The sequence below is a fragment of the Scardinius erythrophthalmus genome, assembly GCF_964197995.2.
Source record: "Scardinius erythrophthalmus genome assembly, chromosome: 21".
Taxonomy (NCBI): domain Eukaryota; kingdom Metazoa; phylum Chordata; class Actinopteri; order Cypriniformes; family Leuciscidae; genus Scardinius; species Scardinius erythrophthalmus.
In genome coordinates, this window is record NC_138241.1 from 6,374,584 (window position 1) to 6,398,999 (window position 24,416).

Here is a 24,416-nt window from a genome sequence, read left to right on the forward strand (position 1 = left end):
ATTTTCTTATTCACACAAGGTTAGACTCAGTTCACTTCACTAAATCATTTGGGTCTTCTTCTCTAAAGAAATATAACGCACTCTTTGGCATAGAAAAAGTGTTACACATCTGCATCCATTTTAAAATGGCTAAGACACGGTTTCAGTCTTTATATTTAAACTAGGCCTACATAAATCTTGTTCATGTATAAAACATTATTTATAAGTATATAAATGCATGTTATAGCTACATTCAAAATAAAACCTCATATTTTTCTAAAGATTCCATCAAAAATATCCATACAGAAGCATCTAGTGCCATCTATTGGTGATATAGCCTATTTCTCTATCGATTTCGAAACGACGACACATTCAATTTAGAGAAGAAAAAAAAAACAGAAACACGATTTCATTCACAAGCATTTATTTGAAACAGAAAACATAATTTTCGGGGTCCCAAACTCAAGTGTAGTAACTGTTTAGTTAACTAATTTTTTAAATATTATTCGTAATCCATTCGTAAGTGAATAAATAGCTAGTTGATTTAAAAGATAGTTCACAGCCAAAAGAAGAAAAAAAAGAGGTCTTTCCAAACCTGTATGATTTTACTCTACGGAACACAAAATATATATTGAAAGCTAGGGTCCACATTGGACCTCATGTACAATCATTGTATGGAGAATGTCTATTTAAAAAAAAAATAATAATAATAATAATTCTTACACATAAAAGTTGAGATGCAGACCTGTAGTATGGTGATTAATTCAGCATTTTTGGGGTGAACTATCCTTTTAAATAGGCTATTCTAGCTCGTATAATAAGTTCCCCCAATTTACATGAATTACATTGATTAATGCACGTTAAATTACCAAAACCATTCGAGGCAAAACACTTACCTCCGTAATAAGCAGCAGCTTCATTTTTGCTGACGTTATAGTTCCTCCCTGGATGCAGATGTCAACTGTAATATTACTGTCATTAAAACACAATGTAAACAAGTCAACCTATATCTCTAGAAAATCCCTCTCTCAACAGTGATATTCTTAATACCTTATTAATCTTCCAGGTTTAATTATTCCTTTCAGTATTTACTCATGTGGAAAACGATTTGTATGCAACCACTGCACAATTATATAAACAAGCAATACAAGTTCAGTAATCTCATGTTCAACGAAAGCAGTTGCAGCATATTAGTGTTAAAATTGTAATAAAAACTAGCATTTATATGTACACTTAAATTTGGTGCACATGCAAATAACTTAATACAGAGTACAATGCTCCATTCATAAAACAGTAGCAGAATGGCTTTCTGTGTATAATGTTCATAAAACAGTGCTTTATGCAAACGGTTTAATTCAATGTGGAAAATTACCTTTGAATAGTTTTATGAACCATTTACACATGCATTCTCTCCAGTTTCATGAATGAGGCCCAATGTGTGCACAAGGTTAAAAAAGAAAAGAAAAGAATGCACAAGTCTAACAGCAGAAATAAACATATTAATAAGAAGCAAAGACAGAAAAGGTTGCTGTGGTTTATTTGAGCTAGCACAGAACTTGTGCGATTACACCAACTATTTGTAGATGCTAAAGTATCATGGTAGCAATGTGAACATTATGACAACACATTTGCTTGTAAAAAACAAAAAACAAGACTGAAACCAGAAGGAAAAGCCATCAATACACAGCACAGGGTAATAAAACTACGGAGGCCAAGCCTTGACATTTTCTGGCCAAAGTTGTGAATGCATGTCCTTGAAGCATGAACTCCACACCATTTCTCTTCTCTGAGCCTGGATCTTTGTGGCTCCTGCATTAAAATATCTTCATTGATTTAAATGGAACGAACATAAGAAATGGATTTAGAGTCTGAAATTTTTAATACACATCATATTCGTTATGTTTTACATTACCTTTGGGGAAAAAGGAATGATTTCTGCTGGAAACAAAATACGGAAACATGTAGCTCAACACCAGGTGCTTTTGACAAGATAGCGAAACTTTTACACATATTTAGGGTTCATTACTTGATGTAAGTTTTCATTCTCTTAGAGGGATTCCTTCCCCAGCACCCACTTCAGAATGAATGCTTTTCAGTCCACGCTTTCACAGGCATTACCTGCCAAAAGGTTAAGAATAGACATGAAACATTCTAACTGGATCAAGCAATTACAAAGAATACTTGAAAATCACTTATTTACATTCAGAGGTAACATATACATCCCTAAACCTACTCTTGGAAGGTCCTTTACAAAGGCTCAAAACTGAATTCAAATGTGTCCAAGTTCAGTTGCTCAGTAAAAGAACCAGGAAGGGGGGAGAATGACATGGGTTCCTCAGATTCCAGAGGGTTTTCCTCTTCATTATTTATCTGTATTGTGTCCACACTATTAACGTCCATCACAGTTACGTCCCCCAAAGAGATTTCAATAGATTTAAGCACTTGTTGATCAAGATCTTCCTCTTTTGAGTTGTCGTCTTTTTGAATCTCAGGTTTTAAGAATGAATCCTCAAATGCTTGTTCAAATTTTGAGTCCACGGTGTTGGGAGATTCTTCGCTCTGTCCAACCTTCGAGTCTTCGCTCTTGGGAGATACTTCGCTCTGGGCAACTCTTGAGGGCCTGTTGGGGTGTTCTTCGCTTTGGGCAACTTCTGAGTCCTCGTCCTCAGATGGTTCTTCTCTCTGGGAAACTCTTGAGGGCCTGTTGGGGGATTCTTTGCTTTGGGCAACTTCTGAGTCCTCATTTTTGGGGGGTTCTTCACTTTGGGCAACATCACTGGCGCTTTTGTCTTTATTGTTAGACTCTTTACAGCTTGAGTCACTGTCTGACTCATCTTTTTGAGCAACTCTTGAGTCCTCATTCTTGGGGTGTTCTTCTCTCTCTGCAATTATTGAATCAACATACATGGGGGATTCCCCTTTCTGGGCAACTTCTGAGTCCTTGTTCTTGGTGGGCTCTTCGCTCTGGGCAACTCTTAAGGACTTGTTGGGGGGTTCTTCGCTCTGAGCAACTTCTGAGTCCTCATTCTTGGTGGGTTCTTTGCTCTGGGCAACTTCTGAGTCCTCGTTCTTGGGGGAGTTATCTTTTTGGCCAACTCTTGAGTCCTCATTCTTGGGGTGTTCTTCTCTCTCTGCAATTTTTGAATCCAGGTACATGGGGTATTCCACTTTTTGGCCAACTTCTGAGTCCTTGTTCTTGGGGGGTTCTTCGCTCTCAGCAAGATCACTAGCGCTTTTGTCTTTATTGTTGGACTCTTTAAAGCTGGAGCCACTGTCTGAAAGTGTAAATCCAGAGTCTTGTTTGTCACCAACATTGGCACTGACACAAGTTTTAACAGCAGAGCTACTACTGTAAAAAATGTCGTACAAATCTTTTGCTTTTCCTGCAGCAAGAGTGGTCTTTGGCTTTACAATTTTGGGGGTTGGGTCTCTGGAATTAGAAGGAAGCTGAGGAGGAGGACGAAGGATTATGGTGAGCTTCTGCTCATCCTCAGGCACTCCGGGAGCAGCCACATCGGACTCAAGAGTAACAACACATTCACTGGGAGTAACAGGTTTCATCTGGGCAGCATTTACCACTTTTGGCGCTGCAGTGGGAGATGGAAGTGGTGCAGATACGTTGAAGATATCTACAGGGCTGACAGAGGGCTTTGTGTGTTTTAATTGCACCTCTTCTCCACTAAATGCCTTGGAGATGAGGTCTGCTGACAACGCTGGGCCCATCTGAGTTCCTGTTACAGGACCAGCAGATTTGTCACAACCAGCAGGTAGTGTTGGTTTATTTTGCACACCTGTAAAAGACTTCCTAATAACCATAGGAGATATGGGAGGTGGTAGATTAGGATTAGTTGTATTTTCATTGTACGCTAGCCATTCACAAGAGGGGGGAAGCACAACCTTTCCTGACAATTTCATAGCAATGGATTTTGCAGCAGCTATAGACTTGGTAAAAGGATCTAGCTCAGCATCTGCGTTTTCATTTGGCGCCTCTTCATCTTCCTTTAAAAATTGTGCTGCCATCCTCTCTGCCTCCTTCTCCAGTGCCGTCTTCTGTGGCTTTTTCCGGCCAAACTTCCCAAAGCCAGGTCGACCAGCAGCATCCTCATTTTTCTTGCGAAGTTTAGCAAGCAAGGCAGGGCTCGGACCACATAAGACTTTAGGAGGCTCGCTGGTTTTCTCTGGCTCTGCTTTGACATCTTTAGCATTGAACTTCCCTGTGCTCTCCTGGTCGTCTTTGAAATAACCACCCTTGCCCTTCTGGTGCGGTGTTTTATCTTCCTTTTTATCATACTTGCCATTACTTTCTTCATCCCCATCCCACTTAGATTTCGGCCACTTCCCCAGGTCCTCATCTTTAAATTTTGACTTCTTATCCTCTGCCTCCCGAGTGTATTTGTATCTCTTATCCTCTTCTCTGCCATACTTGGCCTTCTCCTCTTCTTTACCATATCGGCCCCTCTCATCATCTTTTCTAAATCTATATCTGTCGTCCTCTTCTCTATACCGACCATGTTCATCATCATCTCTGTTTCTAAATCTGTCCCCTTCATACCTGGATCTCTCCCCTTCTTCCTTCCTGTACCTATATGTGTATTCCTCTTCTTTCTTGAACCGGTTTCGTTCATCGTCATCTTTTTTATACTTCGCTCTCTCTTCCTCTTTCATCTTGAATCTCTCATCATCCTCCTTGTATTTCAGTTTATCTGTATCCTCTTTCTTGTATTTCTCCTTAAGTTTATTCTCATTCTCTTTGAGGTTCTTGTACTCCTCTTCCTTGCTGTACTGTGGTTTTGTCTCCACTTCATTACTTGACATTTTTCCTCCTTTGGTGTGTTTGGATTTCTTCATTTCCTGATCGTCGTCTTCACGTTTTCGTTTGTGCTCTGAACTCTTTTGGCTCTCTAAGCCAGCCTGACGGTCCAGGTTCCTCCTTTGTTCATAGAGGGGATTTTCATACATTTTTGTCTGTTGACAAAATCAAACACATCTGGTCAAACAAATGAATAAATTGCAGTCATATCCCAACCCTAATCAAAGCAATTATGAATATCATATGTGATGGTTACCTTGTATCTCTCATTGTGAGTATGGCAGGTGACATGGGCCTCAGCACAAATGGGATCACCAACAAACTCTTCACATAGCTGGCAGAAGAATCCCCTCACAGGGATCAAGAACTCAGAGCCTAGAAGAGGGAATGCAACAAGCATTAAATATCTACCAATAGTGTGTAATGATTTTTGATGGCTGGTAATTTACCCTTTCTCTGTTCCAATGATGAGGTACACTGCAAGAAAACTACAGTTTCTATCACTGCAATCAACATGGCACCCATTAGGAAAAGGAATCACAAAGAATTTAACAATTCTGGTTAACTGATCCTCAGATTCCACTTAATGATTCCAGTTCCTTATAGTTGTATGTGTTGAACCAAATGCATCACTTTATCTTTAACGTAATGTGTTTTATGACAAACAATGCCATCTTATAAAGGCGTTACCTTTGGCTGGCTTTGAAGTCCTTTTTCCAGCTGGGTGTTTCTTTTCACTCTCTGATTTTGCCCAAGGTCTGTCATAAGGATCTAGAGTCTATAGGAGAGCAAAACAATGGATGACTGAAGCAGATGTAACTGGCAGAAATAAACCCCATTCACAAATCAAACAAACAACAGAAATCATTACATATATATGAACACACATACCTTCCTATGGGTTTTGCTGTGCAAATGCATGAAATAATCAAACATTGAACCACTGGTAACATTGCAGTTTTTACACCAGTGGTTTCCTGCATCGTAGTACTCAAACTGCTCAGCAGCGTCCAGGGAATGGCTGCTCAACTGAGGAGATGACTTGGGTTTTTCAGGAGAGGCTCTTGCTTTTGAGGAGGCTACCTACATTTTTTTAGGCAGTACAAAAAAATGCATAAGTCACTAAGCAAGCAATAAAATAAAGAAGAAAAAAATGAATCAAATACTCGAGGAACCCAAGTTTAAAAGAATGAGCAGAAGCTTTTCAAAGAAATGAATATAACACTTCAAATCCTAATTGTCAATCATTAAAGTTTGTCATAAGACACTTACCTTTGCAAAATAGGCCATCTGTTTCCAGTCGGGGAGAAGTCACCCAATGGGTTTACTACTTGGAATTAATTGACTATTGTAAAATAAATGGTTTTAAAAAGCCATCGAAATGGATTTTGTATGATATAACAAATTAAATAAGTCAAAAATCTCCAATGCAAAAAAAGGACAAGAAATTTCAAGATTTCAATACACTTTTGCAGTGAACATCTTTCGATTTTTGAGAAATAAATTAATATATTTGCTGTAGCAGAAAAACAAAGATAAGGAAACCATTTATCTTAAAATCAATTTTTCTGATCACCCTTATATAGTATAGGTATTAGGGCTGTCACTTTACGTTCGAAAATTGATTGCACAATTGATCGAACCAACCAACGCAAGTTTCAAAAACGAAAATAAAGAAATCGAATTTAACGGCCTTCTCTCGGTGCGCGTCCAGCTCATCATGATACGCCCGCAGCTAACGCGCATCACACAGCAACTGCAGGAACAGCGAATTATACTTCTGCATAATGTGTCTCTTTTTACAACAAAACTGTGAATTTTGACGGTATTCAGACAGTCTCATGCATACAGATACAGATTCGGTCTACAGTTTGACATTTCTATTCGTAAACACAGCCATGTTGAAGAATGCAGTAATGTTTTTCATTTATGTTATGGCTTATTGTTTTTCGAGAATGTTGCACTCCTGTATGTCATTGTGCACGAAACTTCACGCCAATAAATCATCAGGAAAATTTGCTGACTTGTGCGCGTCTCAAGCACCCTCTTTACGTTTGTCCTAATGCCTGTTAGTTGTCCGTGGATTTGCCCATATTTGGCGTTTAAAGTGGAAACGTCTTTAGACATGGAAAATCGATTTTACAATCGATTCAATGAACACTTATGTCTCAAATCGAACAGGATTTTTTCACAAAAGTGACAGCCCTAATAGGTATAGGGAGTAGTTATAACTGGTTGCATGCAAATTAAAGAAATAATTATTTACCAGCTATGAGTAGACAAGCCTATGCTACAGAAATAACATCCCTCAAATTGATGCATTCCAATATTACAGAAGATGTTGATGTCCTGTGTCAGAATTACAATAATCCAGCAGCGCTTATCTCCAAACAGTTGTGTTTTAGACCAGTGTAATTATTTAGCAGGAGTTAAAAACATTGTCTCTACCTTGGAGTAACCCCTCAAAAAAAAAAATAGAAGTTAACATCATTAACTTAGTCAATATCAGACAAATAGATGATTTCCCCCCTCCACACTAAAATGTTTACAACATAAATACAAGAAAGTCTCACAGATATGATTCCAGGTAAATTACACTGCAAGGAGTAAAACAGTGGTTTTCAAATTGTGGTTTTCACAAAGTACCTCGGGTGGTACACAAATCTGGAAAGTTACTATACTTAAACCAGGGATGTGCCCAAAGCCGAATATTATGTTCGGAAAGGAAATTATGCTTTCTACTGAGCCTCTAAAGCAGGGATGGGCAAACTCGGCCCTGGAGGGCCACTGTCGTGCAGGGTTTAGCTCCAACCCTGATAAAACTCACCTGACTGTAGCCTTCTAGTAATCCTGAAAACACTGATTAGCTGTTTCAGGTGTTTGATTAGGTTTGGAGCTAAACTCTGCAAGAAAGTGGCCCTCCAGAACAGAGTTTGCCCATGCCTGCTCTAAAGGGACATGGTAATGAAAAATAAAATAAATACAAGATGGGAGTAAAAAAATACATTTCACTGCTTTTGCGTTCTCTTGCAATTATATACTTTGCAGGGATCCGCTATCAATATGCTGGGTATTGAAATGGCTTTTAAGTGCACGCTTGCACATACTCTTGTGTATAGGGAACGGTGGTACTGACCACACATTTTAGAAGATACGATTTTTGCCAATGACACTCAGGATTATTTCTGCACAAAATCCTAGACATCATCCTCTTAGTCATTTAGTCATTTAAACATAGCTTTGTGCATCTAGGACTCCAATGCATAGGTGGTATGCAAATTGGTGTGGTGTTGACCACTCTCAGGCTGCACATTTTATTCTATGTGCTATAAAGAGCAATAAAAAGGCAGCATGTTGCTCTGTTTATTCTCAAAGCAAGCATTTAGGTGCTAAAAGTAAAGGCAAGCTTTGATACCAATGTTACATGTCAGTGTATGCATGTTGTAATCCTTTCTAAAAGTTGCTATTGTGCCGTATGCATGTTTTTAAATGTTACTTCTCAGGCTCCTTCCACAGATCTGTAAAGGCATGCGGCATGATTAATCAGGAATAGGCCTATCTTAATCAAAATATGGCATTATCTAGTCCTTAACCTAGCACTCAAAAAGATTTGCCCAGTGACTATGTGCTATTTGGATGGTTTGATTTGATCAAAGGTGGAACTTGTCCAGAAAAGTTTGAGAACCACTGGACTAAAAAGCATCTGTGAAAACAATTACCAAATACATTTCGGCCCCATGAGCCGACCCTCTATGTCAGAGGACTTCAATCAGGCCACTGTCCTGCAGAGTTTAGTTTCAACCTGCTTCAGCACACATGCGTTTGTATTTTCAAGTGATCCTCAAGAGCTTGATGAGCTGATTCAGGTGTGTTTGATTAGGGTTGGCACTAAACTCTGCAGGACAGTGACCCTCCAGGAGCAGGATTGAAGACCTCTGCATTATGTAAAGTAAAATGGCCTTGAACAGGTTACTGATATGACAGGAGCCTTCATCTCATCTGAACATTATTTTAAACACTTTCTTTAGTTTAATTTTTGTAAATATTTTCTTTTTTCTTTTAAATGATTTCTTTTGGGCAGTGTTTTCCAATCCTGGTCCTGGAGTACCCCCCCCCCCCACCACCACCACCCACCACAGCACATTTACGTCTCTCTAATCAAACAACCTAATGCAACTCATCAGCTCGTTAGTAAAGACTCCAAGACCTCAAATAGAGAGAAATTAAAAATGTGCAGTGCTAGGACCAGGGATGGGAACCACTTCTTTAGCGCTAAAACTTGAGGAAAAGTTTACTGACTGGAAATATATGATTAAAAATTGATTAAATGTTTTGTGGAATCACTGTCAAGAATTAATTGCCACTTGAGATAACTTTTTAATTGGCAGCCTAATGGTGCATTCAACTGCTTCTGGGAAGTTTGTATTTATGAGTTTGGAAGTCATGTTTATGACATCAGGTGTGTTCGAGTCACTTTCATTGGAGCAAGGTGGTGGTGCACTTTCTCTTAATTAACTACACAAAAATACAGCAAGGTTTTTAATCTCTACTTCTAGAAAGTAAAGAACAAAGAATGCGCATCAGGTGAGTTTTGCTTTTTTGCTTTAAATGTATCTAAGAAGCTACTGTAAGCTGTATTGAGTCTGTATTGTGGTAATCCACCTGGTTTCTCACTGACACACCCCCAGCTCGTTAAGACCAGGGGCCTGTTCTTCGTACGTGGATTACTCAATTAGCTGGATTTCATTGTTGACGATTTGACATGATCCAGGATTATTAGATTCTTCGAAGCTCATCCTGGAGTTGCTGTCCTAGCATCAGGTCCATAAGCTCAAACTTGCTCGGGAACAGGCTTATTTAATGTAAACAGGATTAGATCGCATCTTTAAGCGGAGGGGATACTTAAAGTCTGTCCCAGCCACTGCTACTTTCTTACAAGAGTACCCTTACGAACAAGGGACTATAATAATTTAAAATAGCCTAATAATATAAAAATTAATTTGCAAATGTTGTGTATCATAATATAGAGACAGGCAGTTTTACTCATAATCTCATAATGTACAGTTAGTCTATGCCGTGCATTAATTTGAACGGTGACAAGTATTATGGGAGTGGCTTGATACCGATAACTTTTTCAACTTGAAAAATGTTCTTGACCCTTAGACTCATTACTGCAGTCACATAACAAATCTGCTTCACAGGTAAAATTAAACGAATTCCTAATTACAACAATGCATGTACAACAAAAATGTAAAGCCTGTACAAATACTAGAAATCATGAAATAATGTAAATAATTGGAAATCATGTAACAAACAGAACACGCTCATTTATCCATTATAATTTTTATGTAATTTGGTGGCTTGACTGTTTCCTTAAAAAGGTCTAGAAATTTGGCAAGTTTTTCGTCAGGTGTGTGATGTTCTGTTTTAGTATGATGTCATTACGTTGCTGCCGCCAGCCAATCACTACATTACTGATCATGGTTTCGCGTATCGATATATCTGCCCTTACTAATGAACACAAGAACACGCAGTAATCTCAGACAACTTAATACAGATATTTAAATCAAAATCCGCAAATTCGTTTGAAGAACGAGGTCAGTTATCACGATTAGAAGATCTGGCATCTGTCAAATCATCTCAGATGTATTAAGCGAAGTACGAAGAACAGACTCCAGGACTCAAAGAAAATCCAAAGCTTCCCACTTGTATTTACGACTTTGTGGTGGCGTTCATGTGCGATCAAATACGATCTTTCTGACATGATTTGAACACACCATAAGCCTTGACTGTGAAAAAGCCAATCAAGTGCAAGTACCTTTCCTATAACAGAATTAGCAACTCTACCTTAGTGTATGGGGTGCTGGTTTTGGCCCCTGATTTCTCTGGGCTTCTGATCGAATCCTTCTTACTCTGAGGGGGCTGCTGCACATAGTCCCCAGAGATCTTCGAGTCTTTGTAGTCTATACCGAGAATAAGTGCAACTTTGACCAGCTCTTCATGTTTTTGATCTGCCTCTCTCTGTTCAGCACGCAACTTAGAGATTTGGGCCATCGCATCCTCTTGGAGCTGACCGAGCTCTTTAAGAAGAGGGTCCTTGTGTCCATCCTTCTCCCTTCGCTTCTTACGAAGAAGCTCCCCTAAAGGATCAAAACAAACACTGTATATAATACAATGAACCCTTAAATATTATAAAGAAAACACTTTCAATTTGCACTTAGAGGGAAATACCTTGCTGCTTTCTCAATGTCTCCACATCCTTTAAAAGATTTTCTTTTCTCTTATGTCGGAATATTTTTTCCTTTTTTAGTTTTTCAAGCTCTTCCATGACCTAAGATAGAATTTTATTTAGACCTTAAATTTATTCATCAGCAAAAAAACAAAACAAAACAAAAACATAGATGTGAATCATGAGGTATTTAACAATTTTGCTTCTGATCAAAGAAAGTCAAAAGAAAAAAAAAGAAACAGTTCTTGATTCCCAACCCTACAAATGCAAAAGTTCCTTCAAATTTCATGGGAATTACCTTTTGTTTTTCGCTGGCGGTATTCTTGTCTTCCATTTCTTTCATCTTAATGTCAGTGGTGATCGCTTTAGAGGCCACAGGATCCAATTTAGTAGGTGCTGAAAGGATCATCAAATCATGTTAGTTTAACTGTAATGTCCTATGTCTAAATCACCTAAAAATCTCTCATCATTTGCTCACCAACATGTCATTCTGAAACCATGACTTATGTCTTCTATGCAACACAAAAAAGGAGACATTTTTAAAGAATTTTCACTTCGCTTTTTCCCATAACCTGGGCTAAAATGCTAAGGATTTTTTCTTCTGGCCCGGTCGGATCAGTGGTTCACATTTTTACTTGTCCTGTCAAAAAATTTCACTGGCCCCATAAATATTGTTTTCATTGTTTTTTAACCCATAATACTTCAATGTGAAGTAACACTGCACAGTCTGCATTAACAAAAAGACCCTAGGTTGCATTTTGGAGAGAGTTACCCTTTAAGAAAACATGCATTTTGTAACATTACACATGTTTTAGTGTCACTTTTGATAACTTTAATGCATCCTTACTGAAAAAAAAATTCTGACTAACCAACACATTTTTGAACGGCTGTGTACACTCAGTAGGTCATTATTGCAATATAAACACTGTCAGAGTGATCAACAAAGTACCTCTTCATTTACCAGTCGAAGGCGAAGCAACTTTCTGCTATTATTTTTACTCCGTGGCCGTGCACTGTCAAGGTCTTCATCATATTTGTCGTGGTACCGGTCTTTGCAGTAGAGCCCGACCGATAAAGGATTTTTAAGGCCGATACCGATACAAATATTTGGTGATTTAAAAATCCGATATTCCGATATATCGGGCGATATATATATATATTTTAAAAATCCAGAAACGCGTAACAAAACATGAACAGTTCTGATAAATATAATATATAAAAATACAAACTTAAGATATGAAAACAACATTTGAAAAAAAAAAAATCAACTATTATTATTAATATTGACAGTAATAATAAAAAAATCAATGATGATGATATTATTATCATCATCATTTGTATTATTAAAAAAGACAAAGGTCATTCCGTGTGTGTGTGTGTTCATGGGTTCAAAGCAAGAACTGATAAGATTGTAAATGTGTACCTTGAAATGCAATGTAAGTCACTTTTGATAAAAGCGTCTGTCAAATGTCCGTTTGCATTTTGATTATTTCGAGAACCGTTCATCCAATCGACTTCACAAGGGAGTGTAGTGTCGCATTTAGTGCAATAGCCTATAGATGGACACGCGAGACGCCGCACGTTCAGAATTAATACACTTTTAGTAAGCTACAGAACAGCGCGAGCGGGAAGCGGCGCACCTCACGCAGACAGGGCTTATGCTCCGAGAACGGACACTGCAGTGATATAAAACGCACACGTCTGTTAAATTAAGCAATACTTTTAAGGTAGTCTAATATTTTTCTGACTAACAAATTACTGACACAGTAAAGGGTAGATTTAAATAAAGAGAAACGAAATTTAAATAAAGAGAAACGAAATTTAAATAAAGAAAAACGAAATTTAAATAAAGGAAAACGAAATTTAAATAAAGAAAAAACGAAATTTAAATAAAGAAAAACGAAATTTAAATAAAGAAAAAACGAAATTTAAATAAAGAAAAACGAAATTTAAATAAAGAAAAATTAAATTTAAATAAAGAAAAACAAAATTTAAATAAAGAAAAACGAAATTTAAATAAAGAAAAACGAAATTAAGTTAAATTAAAAACGAGATTAATTTAGATTGATAATAAGGGGTAAAAAGGCTAATACATTTTGTTTCTACTATAATTCTATTTTCCACAATGTCAAAGCAACGCAGCTTAACCCAAAACACAAGCTCAGGCATGCACTTCGGTCCATACAAACTCCGCTGTTCTGCGCTCTAGCCAGAGAACAGTCCAGTTGCTGGAACACGGCGTCGGTTCTATTTCTAGTATGCACGCGTTTTCCGCGTGGCTCGAGCCGTGTCTCACACAGGCAGTGTGCAAACTCCAACCTGTTAACATGGGAGCCGAAATAAAAACGGACACGCCACGCAACTGAAACGCTCACGCCAGCAGCCAGTGTGTCGCCGGCCTTATTCAAGCGCGAATGAGAACCATTTCGCGGGGGATCCCAGGTATGCAAAAAAAAAAAAAAAACCGAATATTCCAATGTCAAATTTTCAAATCGAATACCAACCCACCAAACGAATATTCGGGTCCAGCCCTAGCTGCTTTTATTTTATTTTTTAAATATTCATTTATCTGCCATTATAAATGCCGATACCGATAGTTTGGAAAATGCCTAATATCGGCCGATAATATCGTCCCGCCGATATATCGGTCGGGCTCTACTTTGCAGCAATTATTTTATCATAAATACTGCATCGCGCGCTGTTGGCATCGAGCCTGGAGAAATGTAACCACACTTTTGATCGACTTTTCCACATCTTTAAGGTATTATGTGTGTGTGCTCGCGTCTCATGAATATGTGCACGGAGAGTTTGTGTGTGTGTGCTCGCGTCTCATTGAGTATGTGCGCGAGTTTTGTGTGTGTGCTCGCGTCTCGTATGCGTGTGGAGAGTTTGTGCGTGCGCGCGTCTCATATGAGTGTGCGTTGAGAGTTCAGCGCTTCTCGTGTGTGCAGTTACGCAAACTCTACACATGTATGTGCGTGAGCGACTTTGTGTGTCGTTGTGCATTTCATATGTATTTGTTTGAGCAATGATGTTGACGAGTTAACCCCTTAGGTATCGAAATCTGGTACCGAACAACATGTCATTTTTCGATACTCGATAGTATCGAGGCAATTCTATCGGTACCTAAAAAGTATCGAAACTCGGTACCCAGCCCTACTCGCACCAGCAAGAAAAAAACACACAAAATGCGACCATTTGGTCACAGTCTTGAGCCCTGAACAGCATATGGTTTGGAATGGCATGAAGGTGAGTACATAATGGCAGAATTTGAATTGTACTATGAACTACTCATTCAAGCAACTCCTTGTGAAGAGGCCGAGTACAATCTGTATTGTTAAAAGCGCTATATATAAATGAAGGTGACTAAATTTGAAGGTCACTTACCTTTTTTATTGTCGTTTTTGCTCTCACTTGTCCCAGCTTTAATCACTTTAAGAAAGGGTCGCTCAAAGGTAGGTAGGCTGTAGGGATCCATTGGGCTGGGAGGAGGTACTGGCATACCTGGAGGTGGGTACATCGGCCATCCCGGGGGCATATATGGAACATAATTGCCATATGCATCGTAACCGTGTGGAGGGAAGTCAGGTGGCATTACTCCCCGTGGGGGTGGGTATGGGGGCACTTGATGTGCCGGGAGGCTGGGTTGGGAAGGATATGCCTGTGTCGCAGGACCCACAGTGGGTGTCGTAGGCCATCTGCTTTCTGTGACGGCAGGTTGAGCCTCTTTCTTGTTCTGACTATGTGAGCGTGGAGATCTCTGTTCTGGGGAAACTTGCTTTTTCCGGCTCTGTTTTGAAGTGCGATTGAAACTGCTACTTCGGCTTCGGCTTCCCCTGCTTCTGCTTCGGCTGCTACTCCGACTGCGACTGGAGCTCCTGCTGCTTCCACTGCTGCTGCTGTAACTCCTACTACGGCTCCGGTGCTTTCTATCCGACTGCCGGCCAGCTGGTGTCTTCTTTACAGGGGCGGCACCGTGGAGGCGCTCTTGCGTCCTGGCGGCCATCTTGCTTATTTCGGCCACACCCAGGTCTAAGCCAATTGTTTTCAGCAAATCTTGTATCTTTTCATATTCCTCTACCTCCTTCCTCACCTTGACATCCTGTGGCCCAACTCCAGGTGGGAAGTCCTCAGGTTCTTCCTTGGCATGCGTCTCAGGTGTGGCCGAGGAACGATGCCTGTTGTCTCTCTGCGAATGGCTCATCACATTTTCTGTAGTATGGCCAAAAGTGTACGGTGCAGAGCCATGTTCTCTTCTCTGAATATCACAAGACTGTGGGAAACTTGTGTCTGGAAAGCTGGAATCTGCTGGAACCTCCTTAGGAGGTTTCACCTCATCACCCTCTTCATCTCCATAGAGAAATTTCTCTTCATCTTCAATATCTGTTAGACTCTTTTTCTGAGAATGGGCTGCCCCTGCTATCATTCCAAGCAACTCTGTGAGTTCTGACTTCTGTCTTCCTTTCTCGTGAAGGAAGAGCAAGTCACTTCCACCCTCTCCGCCTGGCTGGAGCTTGCCAATCAGCTCTTCAAGAACATTACCATCAGAAGTTTTCCCCAGCATGGATGCAAACAAGTCTGGATCCATGGTTTTGGAAAGTGCACAGAGAAGCTGTTCTGCCTCATGTGAAAGACCACCGTCTGGATTTCTTCGAGGAGAATCACTATTCTGAAATACATTGGTTAAAGCATCATCGTTAAATCTTTCTTTACTTTCAAAGAGTAAAGCCAACTTAATGTCAACTAAAGCCATGGTCACACTAGACTTTGAAACATGGACATTTTATACAGACACAGGCCACAGTCTGTGGCTTTTTAAAAAACATTTTATTTTTATGTTTGGGATGTATTATAAGCAATGTACTCCGCTTTACCGCAATCCTGCAGATTTACAGTTTGCTTTCTTTTAATTCAGCTAAGAAGTCAAGCTAAGACACATCAATCTTCTATTGGTCACATGTCTTCATGCAATACAAATTTGCAGGACAGATTTCACCCAAACTTGGTTTCCTGCCTCCCACATTCACATACATATAATTGGAAGTGAATACAATGAAGGTGTAGGATGATCGCCTCTTAATTCTGCAGACCACAACAACAAAATGTGTCAAACTACAGATTAAAATGCAGAGCACACTTGCAATTGCCACCATTAGCATAAATTGTTTCCTCTTTCAGGTCAACCACAGATATTTGAAGGTAACTATCCCCACTATGATTCTCCAGCAGAGATGCTCCACAATATATCGGTACCATATCGTTTTTCAGACGACTTTTAATCGTTCATACTCATTCTTGTTTAAACATTTAGATTATTCATTCCATCATTTAATACTCACTTAAATAATTAAAAACAATTATCCAATGAATGTCCATTTTTCATACAGCATTGTTAATGTTGTGACCCCATGATTCACTTGTAGCATTTATAATTACTTCTTCAGGGTTCGCACAGATACTGTAAAAATAAATTATAACATTTTTTAAGCACTACTTTTTTGATTTTCAAGGACTACAATCCGAGATATCGGATTCTCTTTAGTATTTTTTAAGGATTTTTAAAACTCAAATTACAGATATAAGGTATCCAAAATACAACTTACAACGTATTTAATAATATATATTAAATACAAAGTTTATAATGGCTATTATTGTTCAATAAATAATATTTTATATTATAATGTTGCCGTACTTCGTATTATCAGAGAGGCTGCAGTGTTAATTTTGCGTGAAATTATTGTATTTTTTGTTTTTATTTTTGAAAAAATATATTGTATTTTAAGTAAAGCACTTTTTTTTAAGTATCTCTTCATAAATATGGCTGTTTTCAAGGGCTTTCCATGACTTAAATGTCAAAAAGTAAAGTTCAAGTACTTCTTTAAGCACCTTGTACGAACCCTGCTTCTTTTAGTTTTTTTAATTTAATTTTTACTTTATTTAGATTAATTTTATTATCAGCCATAACAAGAAAACAATTATCAGCGTCCAAAATGTACATATCAGTTCATCCCTGGTGCTTAAGCTTTCAAATCATGCACGTCTTGTATGAAGAATATTTCTGGCTTGAGTCTCTTAAATTGAGACTGCAATACCTGATGTGAAGATTAATATTAAACAATAATAGCTTTTGATTTAAATGTGACCTGTACATTTTCACAGTCAAATAATAATTTCCCAAGACATAATGAGAGGTAGTTACCTGCACTAGCATGGGAGAATCCGTCTCGGAGGAATCCATTCTTTTCTTCAAAATTGACTTTGCCGGCTTCACAAGCATGTCCTGAATTTCCTTGCGTCTCCGAGCCTTCTCAAGCTCAGTAAAGTCCTCCTCTTGCTCCCTAAAATGACCTGACTTGACTCTCTTGTTGACGCTGCTGTGACGACTCCTGCTGGAGCCGCTGCTGCTACTGCTACCACTACGACTGACACTGCGGCTCCTAGCATGACTCCTTGCTCTGCTTCTCGCCCTGCTTCGACTCCTTTCTCGGCTGCGGCTTCGTGGCCGGCTCTTGCTCCTTGCCCTGCTCCTGGCTCTACTCTTATTGCGACCACGACTTCCGCTTCTGCTTCTGCTTCTACTTCTACTGTAGCTCCTCGCACGGGTTCTGCTCTTGCTACGTGCACGGCTCTTCGCTCGTTCGGGACTCCTGCCGCGACTGTAGCTCCGACTCCGGCTGCGCGGTCGACTTTTGCTGCGCGCGTAGCCAGGACTGCGACTCCTGCCCCTGCTCCGGCCTCGACTAACACTGCGCCTCCTCGAACCCCTATCGCTGTGTCCATCATGGCTTGACCTCCGTGGAGAGTAATAGGGCTTATTATAGTGTGATTCTCCAGCACCATAATCCCTGTCAACAGAAATCACAACATCATAAAAATGCAACTCAAGTACAAAGCAAACAATTTCATATCTACCGAGTCTTTGGGCTCAAGTAAACATATTTCCATAATTACACATGACTGCTTCAAGCGCTGTGGTATTGAATATTCCAGGCAGGGGTGGGCACCTCTGGCTCTCGAGATCCACTTTCATAGAGTTTAGCTCCAACCCTGATCAAACTCACCGCTTTCTAGCAGGACCTGAAGACCTTGATTAGCTTGTTCAGGTGTGTTTTCTTAGGGATTTTGGAGCTAAACTCTGCCGGAAAATGGATCTCGAGGGCCATAGTTGAGAACCCCTATTGTTGTATTTTTTTTTTTTTTTTTTTTTTGACCAAATGGATTTACAACTCCATCACATTCTAGCATGATGTGAACAAAAAAACTTGCATCAAAAAAATTAAGCCCGATGGCGATGCCAATACTTGGAGAGTAGGGCTCTACATACAACATACAATTTAATTGCTAAGAGAGAAAACTCTGCTGAAATTACATTTTCTTAAAATATTATTTACAAATATGACAAAACAAAATGTGCAATATCCATTGAAAAGACTGTTGAAAGATTTTCAAACACTTCTATTAATTGACAGATTTCATTCTCAAAACAGGCAAAGAAAGGTTGGAATACACTACATGACTTTTGCCCAGGTTTTTTTTTTTTTTTACCTATTTGCTGTGCAGAAAATGGCCAGCCTGATAGAGTATGAAGAGCACAAACTCTGATTTTGTGGTATTTTGAGCTGATGTTAGAATACATAGTTTACATTTGTCAGTGCATGTTTCTGTGCGAGTTGTGTGTGTTCGGAATGACTTGAAAGTATTTTAGTATGTGATCCTTTTAGTGTACTGTCATTTAGTGTACAATGCCCAGATTTAATATTCTTTTCCCAATGTTTGCATGACTGCAACTCATAGTATTAAAGATATCTTAATATCCTTCTAGTAGAGACATTAATAAACTCATTAATAAAACTCATTAATAAACTTTTCTTTTGGAATCTTAATTTTTAAGGTCCTATATGGTATAAGACCATAGATATGGGGATCCCAATGCGGATCCATGTCCAAATCGTTACATTTGACGACAGTTTTTAATGGTCAAAAAAAAAAAATGTAGGTAACTCTTCAAACAGCTTTTATTTTGTACTTTTTTTTTATTTAAAATGAAGATTTCACAAGGAAAGTTTAAGAACCAGAATCTAAAAATCATACTGAGATATCTATTACTTTTTAAGTGACAGTCATGCAGAAAAACAATATTTATGGCACACAAGTATGTTCTATGCAATTGTGTTGATAGAAAAAAAGATATATAGTTTCAAAAATATTTGTTGTTCAGATATTTCTCTTTAAAAGAAAAAAAATATCAGCTGTATGCAGGGAACCACATTTGTTTTTTGGCCACTGAACATGTGTACAATTTACCAATTTAGTCATGGAGCCACATTAAGATCTCCATATCTCTGGGATTGAACCACACTGAATTCCCTTTAAAATGAAGATCCCAAAAGAACTCTTTGTTAAAAACAAATTCTAAAAGAATATTAAGATATCTTTAATACTTCTTGAGTTACAGGCAAGCAAACTTAGGGCAAACAATACAAGAAGAGCTTTTCCCCATTTTTGAACAGTCACTGACCTACCAATATCCTTATAAAATTAAAATAATGATGCTGCCATGTGTGGAGCCCCAGAAAAAAATGGAGGGGGCTACAAAATAAAATACAAAATATTTTAGCAAAAAAAAAAGTTAAGTTAATGTTAATTTGTCTATTCATTCAAATTAATCAAACGTAAAAGTAAGTAGCCTAAGCCACAATGAAAACAAGCGGCAATTGTCTCCTGATGTCACAGCTTGCACTCGTCAGTGCAGGTCAACCGTTAATACAATAACAGAAGTCCAAATGTTGGTAAATTGCATTTCTGACTTTTTTTGGGAAGCCCAAACAAAGTAAAAAACAGACCGAGCCTCGAGCTGGTGGATCTGTCGGCAGTGGAAGCAGACTTGCGTCAATGCGACATTGTGGTGCAAAATGCTAGCGTTAACGTAGTTTTGGTCGAGGCAATCTCTCCACACCAACCAACTTCATTTTTCCTTGAAGGCAGTTTGGAAAAGATGCTTTCTCGTTCATTCAATGCAAACTGGTTTAAAAAAAAAGGGAAGTGGCTGCATTATATTGAGGAGGAAGGTGATCGCGTTGTATGTTTCAGTCTGTGAAAGCAGTGGAGAAACGTCTCATCAATGAACAGTGTAAGGTTTGACAACAGTTTTGTCAAGGGAGGGTTTACAAACTGACGGAAAGCCACAGAAAAATTCAACGAGCATGAAAAGTCTAAACTTCATTGTGATGCCATTCAAAAAAATAAATAAAATACAACAACACTGCTCTACACCCCAGTTACTGGCATTTTATCTGACGCCTGCCAAACTCAAGACACAGCAAGGCATGTTTTGAAGCTAATGTTCAGGTAAGCGTCTTTCCTCGGAAAGAAGCGGGTGTCTTTTCAGGGTGACAGCACCCGTGATGGCATTTTGTATTACCTGATGCTTGAACGTACCAACAACCACCCAAGAGAGAGAGAGTGGATTCAGAGGAGAGATAACTGGCTCTCAGACACAATCCAGAGTGAAGTCATTCAACAGCATGCCTGCGCTATTCAACGCGAGATAGTATCACGTGCCACAAACAGTCCGTACTATGGACTCACGGCTGATGGAACCACAGACTCCAGTACAATTGAGCAGTTCACACTGACGCTGCAGTATGTGGACGTTTTTCTCAGACTGAACGTCTCCATGGACATCGTTTCAATGGAGCTTCTAACATGTCAGGCTGGTATTCGGTTGTTCGCGGCTTAGAAAATCATGCCCGAGAGTCCCTCTTCATCCACTGAGCCAACCATTCTCTTGACCTAGTTCTTCAGGAGACTGCGCTGAGGTGGGTCTCATCACAGATTCAATTGACTTTGTTCAGGGTGTATCTGTGGTAATCCGTCAATCAGCAAAGCGCAAGGATCTCTATGAGTCCATGTTTGGCTGCGATGAGATAGTTACCTTACTGGCCATATGTCCAAGATGGTTCATACGAACAATAGCTATCAAACGTGTGTGTAGAGCCTACAGAGAAATCGCCAAAACACTGGAGCAGCTTAAGGATGACAAAAGTGTGAGAGGAGAGACAAGATCTAAGGTCGGAGGCCGCTCAAGCAAGCAACGAAAGCTAAAACCTACAATGGCCTCCTCTGTTGTGAAGCAACACTCGAGCCGTGCGAGTCGTGACCTGGAGTTTGCAGCACACCAAAGCCAGCGTTTGAGTGTGCCGAACTGCTGGGAAGGTGCATGGAGGTCATCGGGATGATGCAGAGGTGGATGACATGCTACAAACTGCATCCACAGCGGGACTTCAAATTCCAGGTGAGCACAGGGTGACACAAACCCCAGCTCGTTATAGACACAGCGCTCGCCCTCCACAAAATAAATAAATAAATATAAGCCAAGGGCGTTGGTGCCGCACGGGCAGCCATACCCAAGTGCTTAAATTAATTATAAATAAAATGCATCAATATTTAAATTATTAAATTAGCTGTAAATTAAATCTCTTTATACTACAGGGCCGTTGAATGCTTGAATCTGATTGGTTGACGAACGTTCTAAGGTGTGCATTATTTTCAGGGAAACGCACAGCTAAAGTAGTTCCAGGCAGGTCTTGACCGCATTACAGCTCCATATCACTTCGCATAGTCAACCGTAATAACGGAAAATAGGATACAATTCATAACAAGAAAAAGCATTTAGCCCCATGCGCTTGATCTGCAATTTTCAATGTCTAGCTTCACAATCAATGGAAACATGCAGTTTAATTTTAATAAATAAAGTATATTCCTATCTATAATCAATAGAAAATTAAACTGAATATAGGCTAAATAAATGGATAGTCCTGCAGCACGGATTATTATTGCAGATAATATAACAAATAAATGTTATTTACAAGGCCTTACTTGTTAAAAGGCTTTTTTTTTTGGCTAGTCTACTGTCATCTGTCAATAATAGAAAGAAAAAAAGAATGAACGAATTAATTCAAACGAATTGAATTAATAAATAAATAATAATATTGACGCACATGCTTTTCTGTCTCATTATTGCAACATCTCTCTCTAATAACTGCATAAAGCCGAGCCGAGGACACACTTTAAGGCCGGTTATGAATGTAATTTGATGACTGATCATGCCCAAACGCGTGTTCAGCGCGTTCAGTCTGTGTTCAGAGTCGGTGTTTAAAATCTGCTGCAGTCGATGAAAAGAGTCAGAGAATGTGTCAGCTAGTCGTGTGTCCCCAGCATTAGTCTGCTATCAGTGGCTCAAACCTCCGTTACGAACTCTAAAATGACGTTTTGGAATTAGAAACGGAGGCATTGGTTTAGATGCGTAAGAAATTAGTCCTACATACAAGAGCGTTTTAATGACAAAAACTTTACAAACGTCTTGAAATACATAATCTGAACAATGTTTCGAGGTGTGGTAACTGTAGTATAAGCTTCACGTCGTGACCGCATTACCACCTCGGGTGTGCATTATTTTTCTAATAATTCAACGGCCTGTCGTCAATTGTTCCTTACTTAAATGCCAATACAAAAAGAAAAGAATTATACATTGACTTTGGTATATAGGCCTATAGCCTACGTTATTTGCTCTTATCGTTCATTCTGACTGTCTGACGACCAGAGCACAACAGAGAGGAGGTTTATACTGTAGGCCTTGTGTAATTAAAATTTATTATAGCTGAAATCCTACGTTAAAAAAAAAAAGAAAAAAAAAACTTTTTTCCTGGGCGCACAGGCGTGAACTGCTGCGCACTCGCGAGTGTGTACAGGCCTGCAACGGCAAGGTCAAGATTTTCGCTTAGTAAATTATTTTTTCGGTTTGTTTCTTGTCAAACCCTACGTGCACCTTCAGAACACTTGGGATATATGACATAATTTATATGGGATTATTTTATGACACGTTTGAATCTTTCTTTGGGAAAAAAATATTAATAAAAGCGAAAATTTGAGCTGGGGAAGTTTTTAAAATTTGGTAGATTTGACATGCAATGACCCTAGTGTTTTAAAATCAATTTAGGATTTTAGTGCATGCAGTGTACATGTAGTGTTTTCCAGCCTTAGCAGTCAACATATAGTTTGATCACTAGGTTGCATCTCTTACCGCACATAAGGAGCCTCTGCCCCTTTATAGCCCGATGGATGGTTCAGCTCATTGCCCACAGTTATGACCAGACTGTGATCAGCAGGGAGACCACGGGGAGGCGATGGACTGTACCTCTGTTCAGGAAAAAGATAACATACCTAACTCACACATGGAATAAATCAAATAAACAAACAAAAACATTTTTACTGGACTTTTTACTTTACTGGCAATAATTATTAAATAAATGGTAGGCTCTGACTGCTCTCGAGAAGCAAGGCACACATGCACAGTTTTACCATGGTACACTACTAATATCAGATGTCAACATCATGGTGGTATAATAATACCATAGTGTTTATATGACACTTCAAAGGATATCATCATTGCATTCGGTCTATAAACGCATGGCACCAACGTACTTTGTTATTGGTAACGTTACAAGACAAGTAACGTTACATAACGGAATGCGAAGGCACTACGATAGTACTTTTTTTCTATTTTCACATGCTATTTACGTATACGTGGTACTCCACAGAACCACATGATGTTACCGTAACGTACATCCGAAAAACATGGTAGAAAAACGGCCACTTTATAGTGTGTTGTCGGTGTAAAACAAGGCACTACCACAGTTTAGTTTCTCTTCATACCCCATAGCCTCTTTGTGGCCGCGCTCCTCTATATTCATCGGGCGGATCTCTTGCTCCAGGGGAGTATCTCCTCCGCGGGGAAGAGCGCCGGTACGGGTCCGCAGGAGCGTGGTGTCCCCGGTCTGAAGGATGGCCTGGTCCGGGTCCGGGACGAGGCCCGAATCCGCGAGACGGCGGAGGATGATAGCCGCCTCTGTGCGGCCTAGAACCGCGATACATAACGACGCTTAACCGCTGTTTCCGCGTCGGAGTCGATACCTTATTATCCCGGTTGCGGGATAGCGGTTATCCCTGCAAACAGTAAATGTGCATTCAACAAAAATGTCCCTGCTCAGAGAAAATATGAATGAGAGCGTATTCATTACAGTCGAACAACGCTCTCTGTGGTCGCTTCCTGTGCCGCCATTGGCCCGCATTCACAGGATCTGACGTCAAGCTAAGATCAACCAATCAAACGCGGCGATACAGCATCGTTTTGTTTATTGAGTCTCCTAAATAAAATTGTAAATATCAAAAGCACAAATATTTATTAAAAATTTGATATAAAAGAGAAATATTTTGTAACAATATAGAGTACCAGTGATTAAAAAGTGCTTTCTTTTTTTTTTAATAGAAATTAATATGCCTACTTTTATTCAGCAAGGATGTGTTAAATGAGTAAAAAGTGATAGTAAGGATTTAAAT

General features: G+C 39.3%; 1 protein-coding gene across 3 annotated transcripts; it reads right to left on the reverse strand.

The window, feature by feature from the left end:
• Positions 1-393: 393 nt before the first annotated feature.
• Positions 394-24,169, reverse strand: znf318 (zinc finger protein 318). 3 transcript variants are annotated; one of them, XR_014029104.1, is made up of 13 exons: positions 23,733-24,169; positions 23,101-23,216; positions 17,218-17,863; positions 14,406-15,687; positions 11,317-11,414; positions 11,021-11,120; positions 10,637-10,929; positions 5,681-5,872; positions 5,480-5,567; positions 5,046-5,164; positions 2,213-4,944; positions 1,892-2,097; positions 394-1,788 (listed from the first exon to the last, which is right to left on the reverse strand). XR_014029104.1 is itself a non-coding variant. In XM_081351541.1 (11 exons), exons 1-11 carry the CDS (start codon positions 23,949-23,951, stop codon positions 2,227-2,229), a joined length of 5,871 nt encoding a protein of 1,956 aa, XP_081207667.1. In that variant the 5' UTR covers positions 23,952-24,169; the 3' UTR covers positions 396-2,226. The 3 variants fall into 3 exon arrangements, 1 of the variants encoding a protein (XP_081207667.1); XR_014029105.1 differs by having other exon boundaries at positions 1,892-4,944; XM_081351541.1 differs by having other exon boundaries at positions 396-4,944.
• Between the last annotated feature and the right edge of the window lie 247 nt (positions 24,170-24,416).

What these genes read in the sequence shown, in the direction of transcription:
- znf318 (XM_081351541.1), bottom strand. Translation starts at nt 23,951, where the DNA reads ATGTATCGCGGTTCTAGGCCGCACAGAGGCGGCTATCATCCTCCGCCG. An exon ending in GGCCACAAAGAGGCTATGGG is followed by an intron (nt 23,217 to 23,732) that starts GTATGAAGAGAA and finishes TTTCCTGAACAG; the next exon opens with AGGTACAGTCCATCGCCTCC. An exon ending in CAAAAACGACAATAAAAAAG is followed by an intron (nt 11,415 to 14,405) that starts GTAAGTGACCTT and finishes TGATCCTTTCAG; the next exon opens with CACCTACTAAATTGGATCCT.